The 19882-nt window shown below is 42.6% G+C and overlaps 1 protein-coding gene across 3 annotated transcripts in view; it reads right to left on the reverse strand.

Moving 5' to 3' along the window:
- Positions 1 to 8178: 8178 nt before the first annotated feature.
- LOC140710673 (uncharacterized) overlaps positions 8179 to 19882 on the reverse strand; it is a 54646-nt gene continuing 42942 nt past the window's right edge. Inside the window, exons 1-2 of one of the 3 annotated variants that reach the window (XR_012091780.1) lie at positions 12678 to 19326; positions 8179 to 11116 (exon numbers count right to left, since the gene is read on the reverse strand). Coding sequence is in view for 1 of the 3 variants with exons in the window: in XM_073012979.1 (XP_072869080.1) it covers positions 11044 to 11116 (73 nt within the window). In the remaining 2 variants the exon portion in view is untranslated. The other 2 variants (XR_012091781.1, XM_073012979.1) reach the window with 2 other exon arrangements.

Genomic DNA, 19882 nt, shown 5'->3' on the forward strand with positions numbered 1-19882 from the left:
TATTATTATCATCACCCCCTCCATTTTCTTTGCGGTTTTTTTTTTTTTTTTTTTTTTTTTTTTGTTAAAGCCCCTAAATGTGTCATGCTTTGTCACATCCTCTGTGTGTGTTTTTAGAGAGCATTTGAATAAAAGGCTCGATGCCAGGTATTGGTGACACAGGGGGTGGAATTTTCAGCCGTTCCACAAAGAGTTGGCCGCCTCTATTTGCATAAGGTCAGAGTAGTGCTTCTGATAGAACTTTACCAGCATCTCTGTCTCTTAGCAACACTCTTGCACTCTTGGTCCCTGCATTAAATTGACTGGTCCCTTCCTTTTCTTCCTTTCATTGGGAGGCTTACAATAAAATGTCACCCTTCCAACCTGTGCCTGTCACCCAGTAGGTCATCTGTATCTCCCCCTTCCCCCTCCCCTTTCTTCCCCTCCTCCTCCCTTTTCTCTCCAGCTCCAATTAGACGATGAGATTATTCATTTGGTGGATTCCCAAAACAGTTTCATTTTATTGTGTTAATTAATATTAATACAATTTCTCTCTTTGTTATTAATAAAAAGCTATCATAAACACAGGCGCGATAAGGAGCAAATTGCCAGCACCTACCAAACAAAGGGCCTGGAGAGGGGTAATAAGGAGAGTGGAGATAGAGAGAGCAGGGTTTAGGTCAGGCTCCCCACCCATTTGGTTGACACGGGGTTGAGCGCAGCATGGAAGCCCCTGGAAGCACACTTGGAATATGCCAGGCAGTCCTCTTGGCTCTGGGATGGGAAACAGTGACAGCATCCAGATGCTGATAGGTGGTGTTAATGGAGGGTCACGTTTGGACAATAGTATCCATCACTTGCCTCCTGGCTCTTCTGTCAGATGGAGTCATTTCTGACTACTCCATCACTCAGATTTTGGATAGATTCAATCATTACCTTCACCTTGGCAACAGGATATACAAATCTATGCCCAAAAGACTAAGTAATAATAGTTTGGGGTTTTTTTTGTTTTTTTGTTTTTGTTTTTTGTTTTTTTTGTTTTGTTTTGTTTTTTTTTTACTGCACTTCTCCTCTTGTTCATTTTAAAGAAAAAATCCCTAAGGGTTCAATACCTTTCTTCCTATTTTATTCTGAAAACATCTGCCCAGTTACTCAACCCCACAGGATAATGGCTGGTTAATTAGCACAAATGTTTGTCTGAATGCCTGGATGATTATTGCTGATTTTCATAATCTTACCAATGGCCCAAATTAAGTAGTCTCTGTGTGTTTTCTAAAGTTTTGGAAGAGTCTAACTTAGAAAGCGTCTGGGTGCTGTCTTTATGGGGTTTTTCCCCTTTTGAGAAGTGTTTGCAACTGAGTGAAAACAAGAATTGTATTGAAAAGGAAGGGGAGGAAGAGGAGAAGAGCTTATTATATTGCCATTGTTCATAAAGTTAAGAATTAATTTAAATCAACTTAAAGATTTTTAAAAAATTAAGACACTGAGAAGTTCTGCCTAAAGGAAGTGAGAATCAGAGAGATGTAGGAGTGGTGTTGAATGCCCTTTGAATTCCGTCTCTGCTTTCTTCCTGGACAGAGAAACCAACCTCCTTCTTTAGAGGAATGGTTTGTTTTCTGTAACATATTACTCATCCCCTTGAGTAGTGCAAATGGTAAGGTAAAGCATCCTGCCTTTCCCTGATATTTTCACAAAGCCCTCGCTTTGCTTTCTGCTGTCTTCTTCCTACCCTGCATGCCCTGTAATTCTTGCAGTGTGCTGCCAGATAAATTTGCAGGTAATGGGGTCTGAGAAAAGCAACCAGGGTTAAAAGTCAACTAGCTCCTCTTTAATAATTCACGTGTCATATTTCTTCCACTATGTCAAGTTTGCTAAAGAAGATGGACAGGGGCTGATGGGCGGCCACTTGAGTTTATTATCCCAAGCCTCAGAAGGGAGGAAAACTGTAAAAAGAGATGCCCCCACTCTCCTTACAAAGGGACGAAAACAGCCCAAACCTTCCTTAGAGTGCCTGGTCCCCTCTGCCTCACCTTGCGTTCTGGCACTTCTCCAAGTTGCCAGGAAGATTTGCAAAGATGGGAGTGCAAAAAATATTCCTGGGAACTTTTCCTATTTTCAAGCACCCCACCTTACTCTTTCCTCCTTACCAGTATCTTCATTCTTATACATTATCAAGTGACAATTCTGTTCTTTTTTTTTTTTTTTTTTTTGCCACATACGGAAGTTGCTAGGGCAACTTCACCTACAGACAATGGCTCTTATTTTTACTTTCTTATAGATGACCTTTCTTCTTTTTACAACTGTTTTTTTTTCTTTTTTTCCAGCATTGCTGGTGACAGTTTCACATGCCTTTGACTTAAATCTCTCTATTCTCTTTCTTTTTCCAAGGGTGTGGGGGAAAGTTTGAGATGTGTGGGATTTTTTTTTTTTTTTTTTTTTTTTTGGTTTATTGGAGTTTTGTTTTGTTTTGTTTTGTTTTACTTTCAACAATTTGCTGTTTCCAGGGAGGGGGAGAGACATGGTATGCACAGACAAGACAAGAACATGTGAAACCAAGGAAGTTTTAAGCATATTTGAGCTCCATTTTGGAGTATGAATTGATATATAATCAGATTCCAGAAAGGAAGACAGAAGACAAGGAGAAATAAAGACTGAGTCTTACCTGTTCAGATTTTGCCCAAATGTAGAAAGGAGCATTTTGCTCCATCCAGTTTGCATTTCACTATTGCTCAGGTTGTCCCATCAGAATTTTAAGGATCCCAATTTACACAGATCAAGCCAGGGAGGTGATTTCGTTTACAATTTCTCTCTCCCCATCTCTTCAAGAGCAAAATATTAGATGAAGGTGTTCTATCGTGAGAATTAAAACTTTCCATGTGTTACTTATTTAATGAAAAAAAAAATCCTATAGTTTTGGAAACCTGTTTCCTGATTAGTGGCCCATGGATAGACATTTGAAGAACAACTATTTTCCTTCCTCCTCCCCCTTTTTCTTTAGTTCTGAAGAATGTTAAAACGAAATAACACAAATCAGTCGTTTGGGAAATATAGTTTTATCTTCAAGTATAATTATCACTAGTGGCACATCATGACAGAAAAATAAATAGTATCTCTCATTCCATTCGTTCTGTGACTACAATGCTATAAAATCTCTTATATCTTTTTTTTCTGGGGGACTTTTCCACTCACTTAGCTTCATGGCTTTTAAATTTAACCTAAGTTTTTGCAGCAGTTGCTCTGCTCAGGATGATAAGGGCTTGCTTTTCGGGCTCAGTTGTTTTAATATGAACCTTCTCCAGCTTGTGTCACAAATTCGAGATGGAGGTCTGTTTATATGTCTGATATAAGTTGTTGGGGGGAGGTGTAATGGAGAGTTCCAGAGGGAGAACAAATAGTTAAGGTTTATAAAAATCAGGCACACTTTGACAGGAGGAGAATAAATAGTTCTGAAAGAAATTTATAGTAAAAGATTGGGTCAGGGTTGGGAAAACAAATTTGTAGTGGTGCTGGTCTGTAGCACAGTAGGGGGAGAGGGTAAAGTGTGTCCAAGATCACCACTCCAAGAAACAGCCTATTTGAAACAGCTATTTAAAACTTTTCCTGATTGTTACCTTTAAACCGATTAAACGAGCAGGCAAGTGCTTGAGCAATTTTTCAAACTCGGGCAGCACCCAATCCTCCTTCAGCGAATTCCTGATGGACACTAGCTATGTATTTGCAATGTATCTACTCTCTCCCTCTTCAATGGTAGCGTTAGACAAGGTTGTTCACATTTTATTTACATAGATTTTTTTAAGGTGGGGAGAAAAGAGGACAATATGTAGTTTATTTTCAAACACTTTGCCATAACGTGCTATGTAGCTGGTAGAAACTTTCTAGTTTCTGGCTTTGATTGAGCTCAAATCCTTCAAGAAAACGAACTTTGTAAGGAGGTTTGCTTGTGAAACTACTAACCACGTCTTCTCTAGATTAGGGCGATGGAAGGGAATTAGGATACACGTATCACCCCTTTGGGAATACAAGCTTGCTTCCCCACCCCCTTCCTCCTGCATTTCTCCGGATAATTGCCCTCCCTCCCCTCACTAAATTGATATTCTCAGGCCACCCCGGATCCTGCAAGCCCCGCTGCCAGTTGGGATGCTGCTCTGTGTTCTTTTGGGGGTCCTCCACCTCTCTTGAGTTCAGGACAGGGCAAGGCTCTGCAGGTCTGGGCACTCACGCAGACAGAACTATTTTCCACTGCCGATGAAGCATTTGAAAAGCTGCCGGGGAGGAGGATGCGTTCCCTACCCTGCAGATCAGCTGGGTCAGAGGGACCCTGGGCGGAAAACTGACTATTGCACTGACTTAGCAGAAATCCACAAGGCAGAAAATAAAAAGTCTTTGGCGGGATTTCACTTTTTAGATGAGAAGAGGGACACTCGGAGAAAAACCAAAACTAGTAAAAAATAAAATTAAAAAAAAAAAATTCCTCTAGTGGAAGAGCGTAGGAGGCAAGACCTAGAGTACATGCAATCCCATTCTCATATTGATCCGGAAAGACCCGGAACCTGGGAGGGAGCGCAGTGTAGACTTCCTGCCTGGAACTAAAACACAAAGTAGCAAATTTGAGCAGAGGGAGTTGGCGCTGATTTTCCGGGGCGATCTGCCGCTGTCCAGACTTAGGACGTTCGGAAGAGGAGGCGGGGTCGGCTCCGGGCCGCGAGGGGCTGGTGGGCGGCGCGGCGGGGGCACCCTCAGCCTCCCCAAGTCGGGCTCCCTGCCCGACCCGGCGCCATGCGGTGCAGCTCCCACCCAGCCGATCCCGCAGATCCTATCTCTAGTCCTGCTAACACCTATCATTTGAAGCCATCTTCGCTCTGTCTTCCAAACATCTCGAGCATTTTTGATTCCGCTCGCCGCTCCTTCTTATTGAGTTCTCCGTGTCTCTCTGCAACTTGTCATAACCTATAATAAAATGCCTTTTCCGTCGGGAGTTAAAGTCCAGAGGGCAGCGGTTCTATTTTCAACTGACAGCCGAGAAAAGGAGCCGCGGCGGCCTCCCTTTTGTCTGCCTCGGTGTTTAACTCCTGCGGGACCGGCCGTGGAGATCGTGCCCAGTGCCGGCAGCAGGCTCCTGGGTCCGGGGTCGGGGGAAGCCGCCACCCTAAAGACTACCCGGTCCCCAGCTCCCCGGCTCTGCTCCGCGGGGATTACAGCGGTCCGGACACGGTTGCGGGAGAAAGTTCTGGGCCTCTGGGGCTGCATACACACGTGCTGCTCAGGCGCGTTCCTCGAAACGAGAGGTGCCTATTTGCACTTTTCCTTTTTTTTTTTTTTTTATTCTTCTTCTTCTTTTTTAATTGGAGGGGGGCTTGACCGAGAGCAACACAAGGGATAAGTGAAATAGAAGACTGATACCAAGGTCACGTAAGCCAGCCTCCCGGCAGCTTTTCACTGGGCTAGTGATGTAACTGGTTCAAACCATTTTCCTAATTAGCCAAACCCATTCTGTTATTATTTTCATAAACCTGGAATTGAAACATGAGTATTTGTTGGAATTTTTCTGTCCCACGTGTGCAGGTGAAGGGCTAACTCAGGTGACTAATCAGATGGCCAGGGTTGGGGAGCGCGCAAATGCGGGATTCAGTATCTCTCCCCCACCCTTGTAAAGGAATCCCGAGCTCAGGGTGTCCCTTGGACCGCGTGGCCCAGGTGCGCGGTCCTCAGCACGGCCAAGTGCCCCTGATCTGGAAGTCTGGCTTGGTCTCCTCCTGACCAACACCCCTCTCTCGCTACTGTTCCCCATTTAGAAGTTCCCCACCCGCACTTTCTTCTTACCTGACCACCTGCAGAGAAGTCGCCTTAGAATACACTAAGGTCGCCAGTGGGAGCCTGTGAGTCTCCCAGGCTTTTTTCATTTGTCTTCAACAGTTTGTGACAGAGAAGCCATGGCTTTGATGTCACCCGATATTTGGGAGTAGGCGGGTAGGACGTGGGTAGGAATAAAGAGGCAAGCAACTTGGAGAGGGAAACCAACGCTGAACCCGGGCAGCTGCCTTCCTACCGCTTTATTTTGTCCTTAGTTTATTTAAAGAAGGCGGTGGGGGCGGGCGCGGTGGCTCACGCCTGTTATCCCAGCACTTTGGGAGGCCGGGCCAGGTGGATCACCTGAGGTCAGGAGTTCGAGACCAACCTGACCAACATGGCGAAACCCTGTCTTTACTAAAAATACAAAAATTAGCTGGGCGCGGTTGCGTGCGCCTGTAATCCCAGCTACTTGGGAGGCTGAGGCAGGAGAATCGCTTGAACCGGAGAGGTGGGTTACAGTGAGCTGAGGTGGCGCGATTGCACTCCAGCCTGGGTGACAGAGCATGACTCCGTCTCAAAAAAAATAAATAAATAAAAATAAGAATAAAGAAGGAAGTGGGGCAGCCCCTGATGGAGATAGTGTCAGAGTGTCTCCTCCCTGACCCTTAAGGCCTCACATCCAACCCGGGAACTCCTCTTGGGGGGTTCCAAAACGAGGAGAGAGGCTAGGAGATTGTTCTCATTCAGTCAGCCATTGAAACGGAAACAGCCTACCCTGACCTGGCTTCATGGCCGGCCACCCTCCCTTCTCAGGGCATCTCGCCCCAAGAGAGATGCTCACAGTTTCCACCCAGTGCCCCCAATTCAGACCGCCTGCCTCTCACACCTCCTTGCCCACGCCTCTTACCCAATTCACACACTTTCCACAAATTTCTCTCTGCGCTGGGAAGCTAGCAAAACCTTAAGAAACAATACTTTCAAAATCCAAAACACATTCTATTCTCCAAAGGAAACCTGGAGAAATTGGCCAGCTGAATTCCGCAGATGACTTCCATTGAGGGGTAGAGTGGGAATTGGGGGCGGTGGGAATTTTGTGTCATGAACTGTGATAAAAGAGGGAACATAGAAAGATTCGATTTGAGAGTTGTGGTTATTTGACATTCCTCCACAAAGAAGTCAATTCTGCTCAGTTACAAAGAAAAAACATTTCCGTCTTCTGCATCTGCAGACAATGGTGAGATATAGTAAGGAGAAGTTTAATATCTGGAAAAATAGGCAGAAGGGGTTTTTGTATCCGCCAAAGAAGAAAAAATTAGAAAGAATTTAGAAAAAAAATATGCATTTGTGTTGGAGTAATCAGTTTAGAAATACTATATATACTTCATCGTTTATTGTGATCTCTCATTTCTCTTTTTATTTTATTTCTCAAGGTTGATCTCTGGGTCTCAACCTGGGCTCTTAACGTGAACATCTTAAAGTGGTATTTCACCATCAGTTGTGCAGGTGCTGCTGACTTTACAAAGATGATTATTTCTGTCCTCTTTAATCTCTGGAAAAAGCCAGAATCCCCTTCCCCTGTGAGACCTACTTTTGGAGAAACTATGAAGCTGCAGTTACTGAAAACGGTATTCTTTTAAAATACTGGTCAGAATTACTCAGTATATATTTGAGGATCCATTCTCTCCCATTGGCTTATAGGTTCTATTCAAAGAGAAGCTATTTAGGGACATGTAAAAACCAGTAAATTTCCTGGTATACAAAAGAAAATGGTGCTTTTTGCCCACTGCCTATTTCCACTCAAAAGTGAATAATGCCCCAGTTACCACCAGGCCTGACTTGATTTATCTTGGTTAATAGGATTAACGTGTCAGCCTCTCTCAAGAATTTCTAAATGCAGATCCAGAGTGTCACTGACTCGCTGGTGTCTTTTTTCCTCTCTGATGGGCATAATGACGCACCTACAAGCAGAGGGGCCTTTGTCCGGTGGGAGCAGGCAGATTATCTGTCTCCAGTGAAATAAGGCGTGATGCAGCCACCTTTGCCAAGACTCAAAGCCAGAACCCAGTCACTATAAAATAATTGTGTCACTACCTCACCACTGTACTGTCTGTGTTTCATTTATCTTTTGACTGTAACTGAATGGTTGAAAAGCAAAAATGTAGACAAATTCCAGCTGTACTGAGATCTGTTTCTTCCTTTACTACCTCGGCCCATCATTAGATACTTTCCCTCTCTGCACAGGAGGTCAGAGTGTATAAATATAAATTGCATTTTGCATTACTTCTAGATGAGTGAAGCTGTCAAAGCAATAATATGAGCTTTCAGTCCCACATTCTACCATTTCTTTCCCATTTTTTGGCCAGGAGGTCATGTGCAAATTGAACGTGACAACCCAGAAGACATGTCCAACAGACTTGTATTGTTACTCAGTTCAGCCGCCTGGCTCATAACAACATTAAATCCACATTAGTTCCCAGTCTTCCCCAGACAGGAGCTCCTAAACACAGGACTCAGGCTTCTCAGAAAGTTTGCTTCAATGGCAACAATTCATTTCACCTGAAAGTAATAGGTGGCACTGACCTAAAATATGTTTTGCCTAAGATTCATGAAGATGTCAGACTCAGAGGGACCAGGGCAGTATCTTATTAAACAAAGAACAAGGTGAAGGGCCAAAGAAGAGCCCTGCAACACACACACACACACACACACACACACACACACACACACACCCCACAAGCACACGCATGCGCACAGGGGAGGAGAGAGGAAAGTATACTGGCTTCTATTTGAAAGTATAAAAAGTTTTTCAGTATCTGGTAGTGATGTGGTTGGAAATCATTTTTGTTGTTATTACAACAAGGAAAATGTCATTTGGGAAGCCATCTTAAAATATGGATTGGCCGTGTACTCTCATTAGCAAGTTCTTGATAGTATTGTTTTAAGAATCCACTTGCATAACAAAAAAAAATAAAGTTTTAGCAGCTTATTATCACTGTCATTAAAAGATACCCTTTCTAAGACTACATTGTAGGGAAGGGATCGGAAACTTTCATCAATCTGAAGAAAGCTGAATGGCTTGGAGGATCAGTAATTGTCTATCGATGTGACCCATTCATGTCTTGCCCAGATTGCAGTGAACGGAGAGCTGTTGTTCGCTGACAGGGTGTTTGATGGTTTCTAGAAAATGAGTGGCTGTTTTCATTCTTGTTCCAAATAGACAGGTGTCTACATCAGAATTGGCAACCTGGTTGGCAGATTCAGAGTGGCCAAGGAGCAAATTGTTTATGGAGAATAAACTTCCCTCCCTCCTGTGATGACTGTGCACACGTGTGAGTGCTGGCAGTGGGGAGGAGGGAAAAGGGGAAACGTTGGAAATGGAAAGATTGATACAGGTCCATAAAACATAAAGAGGCTGAAGCCCCTTGGTTCTGAGTGGCGCCATATGCAATTGCACCTCTCTGGGAGCCCAACTTTTGCTTATCCACATTGTGATCTACGTGCACGAATGAAAGTTTGTGAGAGGCACTTAGTTTCCCTTCGGATGTTCATAACAATCTCAACAAATAAAATTAAATGAGATTTTTTGCACTTGGTTAAATCAGCAATATTTTCATTCATCTTTCTTGAAGAAAGTATCTTTATTTTCATTCCCTCAGATGAAATAAAAGTGCTTACATACTGAATAGGAAGAAGAGGTAACTGTAAGAATCACACCTGGGAATGCCTAATCCAAAGAGGGAAATGGCCCTCTTGTCCTCAGTGGATAAGGCCGCATGTTATCACATAATACCTAAGGGTGACCATTAGATATATAAACGTAGTTATCTCTTCTTTCACATTTACACATAATCCTTACAATCTCAGGTTATCATTCATGCTAATGGTTTTGGCTTCCTGAGTGTTATTCTAAAGCAATATATGATAATACTCTTTTAAAAAAGAAGTCATTGTAATACCCCAAGATCTGATATCTTTTATTGTCTAAGCTCTACTTTCACATGTATTAAAGTTGTGTTAAATTTTGGAAAATGTTAACAATAATAACAAAAATCTCTATGACTATGAAACTACTGCTGTCAGTATTGTTGACACTGAAGAAAGTTGCCCTTAATTTTGGGCAACATTTTATGGATATCTGTAGTTATTAGGAATGTTTAATTTTTCAATACTTATGATTTATAAGCTTCCAGTCATAAGATTTTATAGTTCTTCTCCTTTGTCCTAACATTTTTCTTCTCTTCTTTTTTTTTTTTTTTTTTTTTGAGATGGAGTTTTTGCTCGTCACTGAGGCTGGAGTGCAGTGGCACTATCTCGGCTCACTGCAACCTCCACCTCCCAGGTTCAAGCAGTTCTCCTGCCTCAGCCTCCTGAGTAACTGGGATTACAGGTGCGCACTAACACACCTGGGTAATTTTTGAATTTTCAGTAGAAACAAGGTTTCAGCATGTTGGCTAGGCTGGTCTTGAACTCTTAACCTCAAGTGATCCACCCACTTCAGCCTCGCAAAGTGCTGGGATTATAGGCATGAACCACCACATTTGGCCTCTTTTCTTAATAAAAGAATTTGTGTAAACCTGACATTAATTTTCAGTTCATTTCTACTCTACTACACGGCCAGAAATTTTAACAATGAAGATCAAAGACTTTGGAGTGAAGCTAACTCCTCCTCCACCTCTGTATGATGCATTCTGTGACCTTGGGCACATCATTTAATTCTCTAGGCCTCAGTTTCTTCAACTGTAAAATGGGAATGTTAATAGTCTTATTTTACAAACTTGTTTGAAGATTTGTGACATGCTTACCCAGTTGTGTGAAGATTTGCGACATGCTTTCCATGTTTTAGGAGCAGAGTAAATTCTCAATCAGAGTTAAACACCATTGTTTCTGTTGATGATGGTGATGGTTTTGTAACCTCAAAGTGTCGATATCTTCATCTTCATCCATGAAACAGAAACAACACCACCCAAAGGGTTATAGACCATATTTAAGTTTAGTTAAAGAGTGTAACGCATTTGACATAGTGGCTGAAGCAGAGCCTTCAATAAAGAAGTGGTGAGTTTCTTGTTGCTTTATTCAGGGAACCAGTGAAAATCAATGAAGTATTCACTGTGGAAAGAAAGTCCATTCTTCAAGAGTTCCACTTGATAGTTCTTCAAGTTTGACTCTAGAGGCTTAACTGGTAGAAAATGGCATGAATGAAGCCAAAGTTGAGAATCGTGCCCGCTTAGCCTCCTTTGTTCTGTGACCACAACTCATACCAGCTGTCACATGAATTCACACGTCTGGGTAGTAGTGAGACACCTCAGCAAGAGTGGTGGGGGTGGACAGCCCAGGTCCACTTCTGTTCCTGAAAAATAAATTACATGAAATAAAACTCCAGGTACATGGTTTGCTGATCCAAAAACGTGTCTTAGAATCGGAAGGAGGATGTAGAGAGTTTAAGCGTAATGCTTACTTTCTCATATGATTAATTTACTTGTAGAGATAGGATCATACCTTTTTTATATTTGCATTTGCACAGAAACTTTGATGCCATCTAAAGATTCTTCTTAAAGGACCCCAAAGGCACACTCAAGTCAGCAGCCTTCAGCCCCTGCAGGAAGAATCAGCACTTCTCTGAAAGCTTTCTCTGCCTGGAAAAGAGCCATCAGTTTTGGCTCTTTGAGAATTTTACATTGAGCCAATAACAAAATTGTATCAAAGCCTTTGGGGGCTCCATATATCCCAAATACAATTCATGTTGAAAATAATATTCCATAGCTTCAGAAATCCCTTTGTAGATCAGAGTTCATGAATATAATCTCCTCTGGGGAGAAAAGAAGAACGGAAAGTTTCCAATCCAAAACTGTTTGTGTGTAACACAACTAAATAAGATTCTTGTCATGACTTATTCTGTATTTAAAACCAAGGATTCCTCAACTGATTAGATAGAAAAATGGGTTGTTCAGAAAGCCCCAATTGCATCAGATTTGTGTGTGTGTGTGTGTGTGTGTGTGTGTGTGCCACTTGCATCAACACTGTTCAGTGATGTTTAAAACCTCTAATGTCTTCAGTTCAGCAAGAAAGCCAAATGGAATTGGGTTTGATCCATTTTCTCTAAACATAGTTGCCTCATTCTCTAAGAGTAAATTGGATTTGGTGAAGATTAAAAGGAAGGCAAAGAGAAGTAACTTCTCTACCAGTTATCACTGACGACCCACACAGCCAAGTGTTTGGCATGTGCTTGTTGTCTGTTTTTCTGACCGTAGGGAGCAGCTCAAATGACAGGCACACAGATGGACGCGTTGTGTGATTAATGGCGTCTCCCAGGCCTGGTGGAGGGGATGCAGGAAATGGTGGCATATACAAGCGAATCCTCTTTTTAGTTTAGTGCTCCTTCCACGGTTGGAAGTAGAGAAGAATCAGGAGAAATTCCAGCCTCATTGTTTGCTAGAAAATATGAAAGTACCCTTCTTTCTTTTTCAGGAATCACTTGCCAAATCCAGGACTTTAATGGGATACCACACCGGCTTCCTGATTTGCCCATCAAAATTATATTCTCTCTCCCTCCCTCCTCCTCTTCCTTTCATCCTTTGTTCCTTCCTCTCTCTTTCTTTGTTCTTTTCTTTTTCTTTGCCTTTGTTTTTCTCTCTCTCTCTCATAACACTACCTCACCTCAGCAGCCTCAAAGTGGATCACTAGAGTTAGCTCTCTGTAAAGTCTCTGAGGAGTGAAACAAAGTGTGTGGAGCTGGCTGGGTGTGGGGGCTCACGCCTGTAATCCCAGCACTTTGGGAGGCCGAGGTGAGCAGATCACCTGAGGTCAGGAGTTCGAGACCAGCCTGGCCAACATAGCGAGACCCTGTCTCTACTAAAAATACAACAAAAAATTAGCCAGGCATCATAGTGCACAACTGTAATCCCACCTACTTGGGAGGCCAAGGCAGGAGAATCACTTGAACTCAGGTAGCAGAAGTTGCAGTGAGCCAAGATCGTGCCACTGTACTCCAGCTTGGGTGACAGAGTGAGATTCCATCTAAAACAAAACAAAACAAAACAAAAAAAGTGTGTGGATCTGGGAAGGGCAGGAGCAGGCAGCATGAAGGCCTAGGGACCCCCAACCTCGTCAAGTAGATTCCCCTACCACTTTCTCACCAAGGGGATCATTCTTGGGTCTGGTGCTTCTAATGTGTCAAGAACAAGAGATCATAATTTCATCATTAAAAATGGGTCAAACACAAGGCCATATCCTCAGGATCATGAAGATGAGATTCTTTCCTTGGCTTTACATTTTAATTTATTTTGTTTTTATTTTTATATTTTGAGACAGTGTGTTGCTCTGTTGCCCAGGCTGGAGTGCAGTGGCAAGATTACTGCTCACTGCAGCCTCAGTCTTCTGGGCTCAAACAGATCCTCCTGCTTCAGCCTCGAAAGTAGCTGGGGTTACAGGTGGGTGCCACCATATTCAGTTAATTTTTTAAAATTTTGTGTAGAGACAGTGTCTCACTATGTTGCCCAGGCTAGTCTTGGACTCATAGGCTCAAGCGATCCTCTTGCCTCAGCTCACAGCTGTGAGCCACCTCTCCCAGCCTAATTTATTTTGAATACCAAATATTAATAGAAACACTGAAATGGCTTTTTAAAAATTAGCTTCTTTTTGAAAAGATAATAGAAACATGCAAAAAGTAGAAAGGGGCGAAAATATTCTTCCAGTCCTATCTCCCAGCCCCTCTTACTCAAGTTCATCAATGTCCCTTTTAAAAAGTCAATAAGCTTTTTTTTTTGGTAAGGAGTTTTAGGTTTATAGAAAAATTGAATGGAAAGCACAGAGATATATATTTCCTCATCAGTTTCCCCTATTGTTAACATTTTCCATTAGTCTTCATTTGTTACAGCTGATGAGCCAATATTGATACATTATTATTAATGAAGGTTCATAGTTTACATTAGGGTTCACTTCTTGGTGTTGTACATTCTATGGATTTTGACAAAGGTATAGTGACATATATCCATCATTACAATATCATAGAAAATAGTTCTACTGCTTTAAAAATCATCTGTGGGCTGGACGTGGTGGCTCACACCTGTAATCCCTGGCGCTTCAGGAGGCTGAAGTGGGAGGATCACTTGAGGTCAGGAGTTCGAGACCAGCCTGGTCAACATGGTGAAACCCTGGCTCTACTAAAAACACAAAAATTAGCCAGGTGTAGTGGTGTGCACCTGTAGTCCCAGCTACTCGGGAGGCTGAGGCAGAAAAACCGCTTGAACCCAGGAGGTGGAGGTTGCAGTCAGCCAAGATCACACCACTGCACCCCAGACTAGGTGACAAAGCTAGACTGCATCTCAAAAAAAATTAAAAAAAAAAAAAAAAGAGAGAGAGCAAAAAATCTTCTGTGTTCTGCCTGCCTATTCAACCCTCCCTTTCCCTAAAACCCCTGGAAACCACTGGGTTTTTGTTTGTTTGTTTGTTTGTTTGTTTTACTGTCCCTATAGTTTTGCCTTTTCAAGGCTGTCAGAGCTGGGATCATACAGTATGTAGACTTTTCATACAGGCTTATTTTACTTAGCAATGTGCTTTACTATTATTATTATGCCTAAGCTGTGCAAAAGCTCATCTCTTGTTATTGATGAATAATGTTCCATTGTCTGGATGTATCACAGTTTGTTTATCCATTTACCTATTAAAGGACACCTTGGTTGCTTCCAAGATTTGGCAATTATGAATAAAGCTGCTATAAACATTCATGTGCAGGTTTTTCTGTGGACATAAATTTTCAACTCATTTGAGTAAATACCAAGAAGTGTGATTGCTAGATCATATCGTAAGAGTATGTTTAGTTTTGCTTTCCACCCCAATGCCCCTTTCGGTAGTTTGCAAGTGCATGTTAGCACAATAGGTACTTAGCGGAGATGGAGATGCAGCCCCTGCCAATAGCTCCAGATGGACACCAAGGCAAGCGCTGCCTCCATCTAGAGGAACATGGGGGTCGCTGTGAGGAGCATGAACTCCATCAGGCTACAGGGGAGGTTTGCGATTTACTTGGTCTGCGACCTCAGGCAAATTGCTTACCTTTTTCATGATTTCGTTTTCTCAACAGTAATTAGGCTTGGTAATAGCACCCAGACAGTAGGTTCTGAGAATTACCTGAAATATTCCATGCACATCTTAGTGCAACACTTGGTACAAGTAAGTGCTCAGTAAATATTAGGCATTTTTATTTCACATGACGTAAACCAGCATCTTTTCTCCCAAAACAGCCAGTACGTTCTTTAGAGATAAATTCGTGTGGCAGTGCATTCGGGAACACCCATGACAGAACAACTAGACACACTGAGGAATCTGGTGAGAAACAAATGTGTAGCAGTTAAAATAAAGGAAAACTAAAACTAGGAAGAAAATGGCCTTAAGTGAAATTGCTTCCTCCTCGGAGGTTTTGGTCCACGGTATAAATTTCGCACTCCACTCTCAACCCTGGTTCCCATTACTGACTTGGTGGCTCAGGATCCCCTACGATCAGTCCTGGACTCTGAGCTGCCCTGTCTCTGGTGGTCTGCCAAAGCCTGACCCCAGACACCCAGGCTAGCCTGGCACCCCCACAAGGTGAACAGCATCCTCACCCCAATGGCCTGGCTGATGTTCATGTTTTTTCTTTTTTCAGGCAACTCTGCAGGCAGGTGGGAGAAAGGGCATAAAGCCATCCATGTGATTTTAAAACAATTTATTTGAGTGGTTCTCATGCAATGACAGAGCGATAGGTGCTAACAATGCAAAATAAATGCGCCATGACTGTATCTTCTTTATACTGGGTTCATTTTGAAAATTAACAAGTAAACAAAAGAAACAATTTTTCTCCTGAGCATCCCTGATTAATAATCTATGGTTCCCTACATTGCAGACACTCCAGTGGAAATGGAAACATTTGAGTTTGTCTACCAGCTGAATTGCCTTCATGATATCAAATAACTAGTTTTCCTGTTTTAACTGCACAGGCAGGGCTTAGGTGTCAGGAGGTCAGAGCATACGGATTTTTTTTTTTAATCTAAGATAAACAGTGAAACCCAATAACTTATGCAGGGCAAGTGGCTCCAAAACAGACACTCACTAATATGAGTTATATCGGCATTAATAAAGCATGGCACCAAGGGCATATTTGGATCAAAATATTTGGAATAAGTGCAAAACTAAAAGATGACAGCAGAGCTCAGAATTCTGCCTAGGAATTACAACGTAGGCTTGAAAAGTTGAACTGTAGGAGACAGGGGTCTGCAGGAGTCCCCCAAAGACATGACTATAGTCATGTTTTAGGATTGTTCAGCTCATTAGTCCCGTGGGAAGAAGGATGGAAAGAGGGCAGGGGATCTGAATGAGCAGAATCTTTCTTGTTTAGCCTCCTTACCCCACTCAGGTGTCCGTCATAATTCCTGGTACAATTCAATAAAGAGTTGTGAGACGAAGGAAAGGAAGAACAAAGGAAACAAGGAAATAATAAATCCCAAGGACAGGACTCTCACGCTAAATTTGCTTTGAGTGTAATACAGCCCAGAAAAATTTCTCTTCATTTCTAGAACCTTCTGTGCCTTAAGGTCCAGGCTTGTGAGTCTGGGTAATGACTAACGACACAGTCTCCAGAATCAGACTAACTTGACGTGGGGTCTGGGATTCATCTTTCACTAACCCTGTGACTGAACAGTTCTTCCCTAAGGCTCAATTTCCCTAGTTTTGAAATAGAAATAAGAAATGTGAAATAGGAACATATTGCCTCCAGATTCTGTAAGGATTACATACAATAATAATGCGTAGCACAGTCTGATGCATAGTGAGTGCTCGGTCTAGGTCATTATTACAGTATTGTTGTCATCATAGCTATTCTGAATTGACTACCCCCGTTATGGAATTTTTTCTATCTGAAACTGGAAATAAGAAAGGGATTAGAGGCAAGGTTCAGACATGGACACTGGGGCTGGGTATTCTGACATCCTTAGATGCCCTCAGCTGTGCTGGATCAGTCACTTAATTCAGTTTTGAGGACTTTCTCTGCAAAAGACTCCAAAAGGGGTTCCGAGGAATATGTAGGGATCCAGAGGAATATAGTGTTGTCCAGGCCTGATAAGCGCATTATCTGCCCAGGGTGATTCCACAAGCATTGCTATCCAGTTCAAGTTGCTGTTATGTAAAGTTCACTTCAAAATAAATGATGGGCCTCTTTGAATCTGAATTAACACATATCATCCTGACCCTGAGATCAGCCTGACCAACGTGGTAAAATCTCATCTCTACTAAATACAAAAAATTAGCCAGGCATGGTGGCACATGCCTGTAATTCCAGCTACTTGGGAGGCTGAGGCAGGAGAATCACTTGAACCTGGAAAGTGGAGGTTGCAGTGAGCTGAGATTGCACCATTGCATTCCAGCCTGGGCAACAAGAGTGAAATTCTACCAAAAAAAAAAAAGTGCTAAAGTCCGAAACCGGATGATGACTGACGAGCCTACACTGGCTCCCTTAACCAAGCCCCAGAATATATCCCTACCTTTGCAAAAGAGAATCTGTATGTTTGATAGTCCTTCTAACCATTTGTTTTTGTTAGCCCAAACAGAAAAAGACATTGAAGGCTCAACCAAGAGAGATAAGCAGATAGTTCATTAGACTTGAAATTGAAATGACTCAGCAAGATTTAAAATGATTTGGGAAAAGGGGATGTACCCAGGCCGCGCACTCTTTTTAGAAACAAGTCAGGCCTCCATCAGACAGAGCTATGCCCAGCTCTGAGGAGGCCTTTTCCAGCAAATTTTCTTCCCCATTTGAAGCCAAATGTCCCTTGATCTGCTGTCAGTCCTGGAGACGTGGTGAACGAAGAGTGGAGGGGTATTGGGCTTTTATCTCTCCATGCAATCAGAGCCATGCAATTATCTTTCTGCACTAATAGAAGGATGGGCAAAGAGAACATGACCCCAACCTTTAATTTCCTCTCATTGTCAACATAGTGACCCTTCCCCTGGGTGGGAAATCTCAAATTGCTTAATTTTTATGACTTTTATGGCTTCGGCTACCAAGTGAGAAAGCGAGAGAGAGATCGAGAGAAAGTTTAAAAGTATTCAGGCCAGGCGCAGTGGATCACGCCTGTAATCCCAGCACTTTGGGAGACCAAACAGGAGGACAGCTTGAGAAAGGGAGTACGAGGCCAGCCTGGGCAACCCCTACCTGCACAAAAAAATAAAAATTAGCTGGGTGTGGTGGTACATGCCTGTAGTCCAGGCTACTTGGGAGGGTAACACAGGAGGACCACTTGAGCCCAGGAGTTTAAGGCTACAGTGAGCTATGATTGTGTCACCACACTCCAGCCTGGGTGATAGAGTAAGACTCTGTCTCTAAAAACAGTTATTTTAGTTAAAATTAAAATTTAAAGTATTAAGTACCTGAAAAAGTGTTTTATATGGTATCCCTAAATTGTATGTCCCTAATGCTGAGAGGAGAGCCCTGAAAGACAAATCTCTCTGCACCTGGTGAGCCTCTTTGCCAATTCACAACCCTCGTAGCCTCCAGTGCACTCAGCTCATCCCACTGGAATGCCCATGTCACATGTTCACGTCCTCACTTAGGGAGAGGGGACAGGGATGCAGACATTTAGTATATTCTTGAATTTCTAACGTTCCCCTCTTTAGAGTTCTGTAACTATGTCAGATAATCTTATTATAATGATTCCAACTCTACCTAATCTTCGCTAGATGTAGGAAAAAGAACACCCTATCTCCCCAACTAGTTCTGGCATTAATGACCAGCACTCCAAGCCTGGATAGACTTGCTGGAGAACTCTCCATCTGGAGCCCTGTCCATCAGCCTTGCTGGAATTCCTTCAGCTCCTCTGTGATGAGCACCTTCTGGTTTGGGGATGATTTTTTATTCTTCCCTTACTTCCTCCCCCTGGCCACTTCCACACATCTTTCACACATTAGCTTTAGCATCATTTCCCACAGGAAACCCTCACAGCCACACGTGCTCCTTGTCCATGCATCTATGGCTCCTCCTGGATGACTCCTAATACAAATGCTTTTGGCTGCCTGGTTCTGCTCTGCAAGTTCAGGGATCATGTCTATCTTTTCAGTGTGCCTAGCACAATAACCTTTGATGAAAGTGAAAAAAAGAAGGAAAAGAGGGAGGGAAGGAGGAAGGCAGGAAAAGAAGAAGGAAGAGAAGGAAGAAGGTAGAGAGGAAGGGCAGAAAAAGAGATCAGAGCGGGGCACAGTGGTGGCTCAAGCCTATAATCCTAACACTTTGGGAGGCCGAGGCAGGTGGATTAACTGAGAACAGGAGTTCGAGACCAGCCCAGCCATCATGGTCAAACCCTATCTTTACTAAAAATACAAAAGAAAAAAAAAATAGCCAGGCATAGTGGCATGCACCTGTAGTCCCAGTTACTTGGGAGGCTGAGGCAAGAAAATCGCTTGAACCCAGGAGGCAGAGGTTGCAGTGAGCCAGGATCATGCCACTGCCCTCCAGCTTGGGTGACAGAGTGAGACTGTGTCTCAAAACAAACAAACAAACAAACAAACAAAAACAAAACAAAAAGAAAAGAAAAGAAAAGAAAAAGATCAGTGCAGAGCCATTCCCAATTTGTCATACCCTAAATATGCTATCTCCCCCCTTCCCCATTTTTCTCTCTCCTCATTCTTCTCACAGAAACTCCAAAATTAAAATAAAATTAAAATCAATCTGTCTGTACGTACCCCAGTTTGGTCTGTATTGTGGGGATTTGTTTGTTTTTGTCATTCTACACCCTGCCTCCACAAATTCAAGTGTATTTCAAAGCCAATGTACTGGACGAGTGTGAAGCAGCAGGTCCCTCTCACACACATCCCAATAAATAAATGACAAGATCTGTTTTATTGAAATATGATTTTTTAATTTAGGGCTTGAAAATCTTACAAAAGTTGTCTTAAGCTTTCAAATAATTCTATCTGGACAGTGACATTGCAAAACTAATAAAATGAAAAACACTAGAAATATTATTTGGAGGTGCAGGGAGATGAGGCACATTTTGGGGCAAATGTAGAGAAAACATAGTACTTGGATAGTTAGATGTTTTATTTATATTTTTGTTTCATTAGAAACTAATGGTTGAGGTGCCTATTTATTTAA

This window comes from Chlorocebus sabaeus, chromosome 29 (genome assembly GCF_047675955.1).
Source record: "Chlorocebus sabaeus isolate Y175 chromosome 29, mChlSab1.0.hap1, whole genome shotgun sequence".
Taxonomy (NCBI): domain Eukaryota; kingdom Metazoa; phylum Chordata; class Mammalia; order Primates; family Cercopithecidae; genus Chlorocebus; species Chlorocebus sabaeus.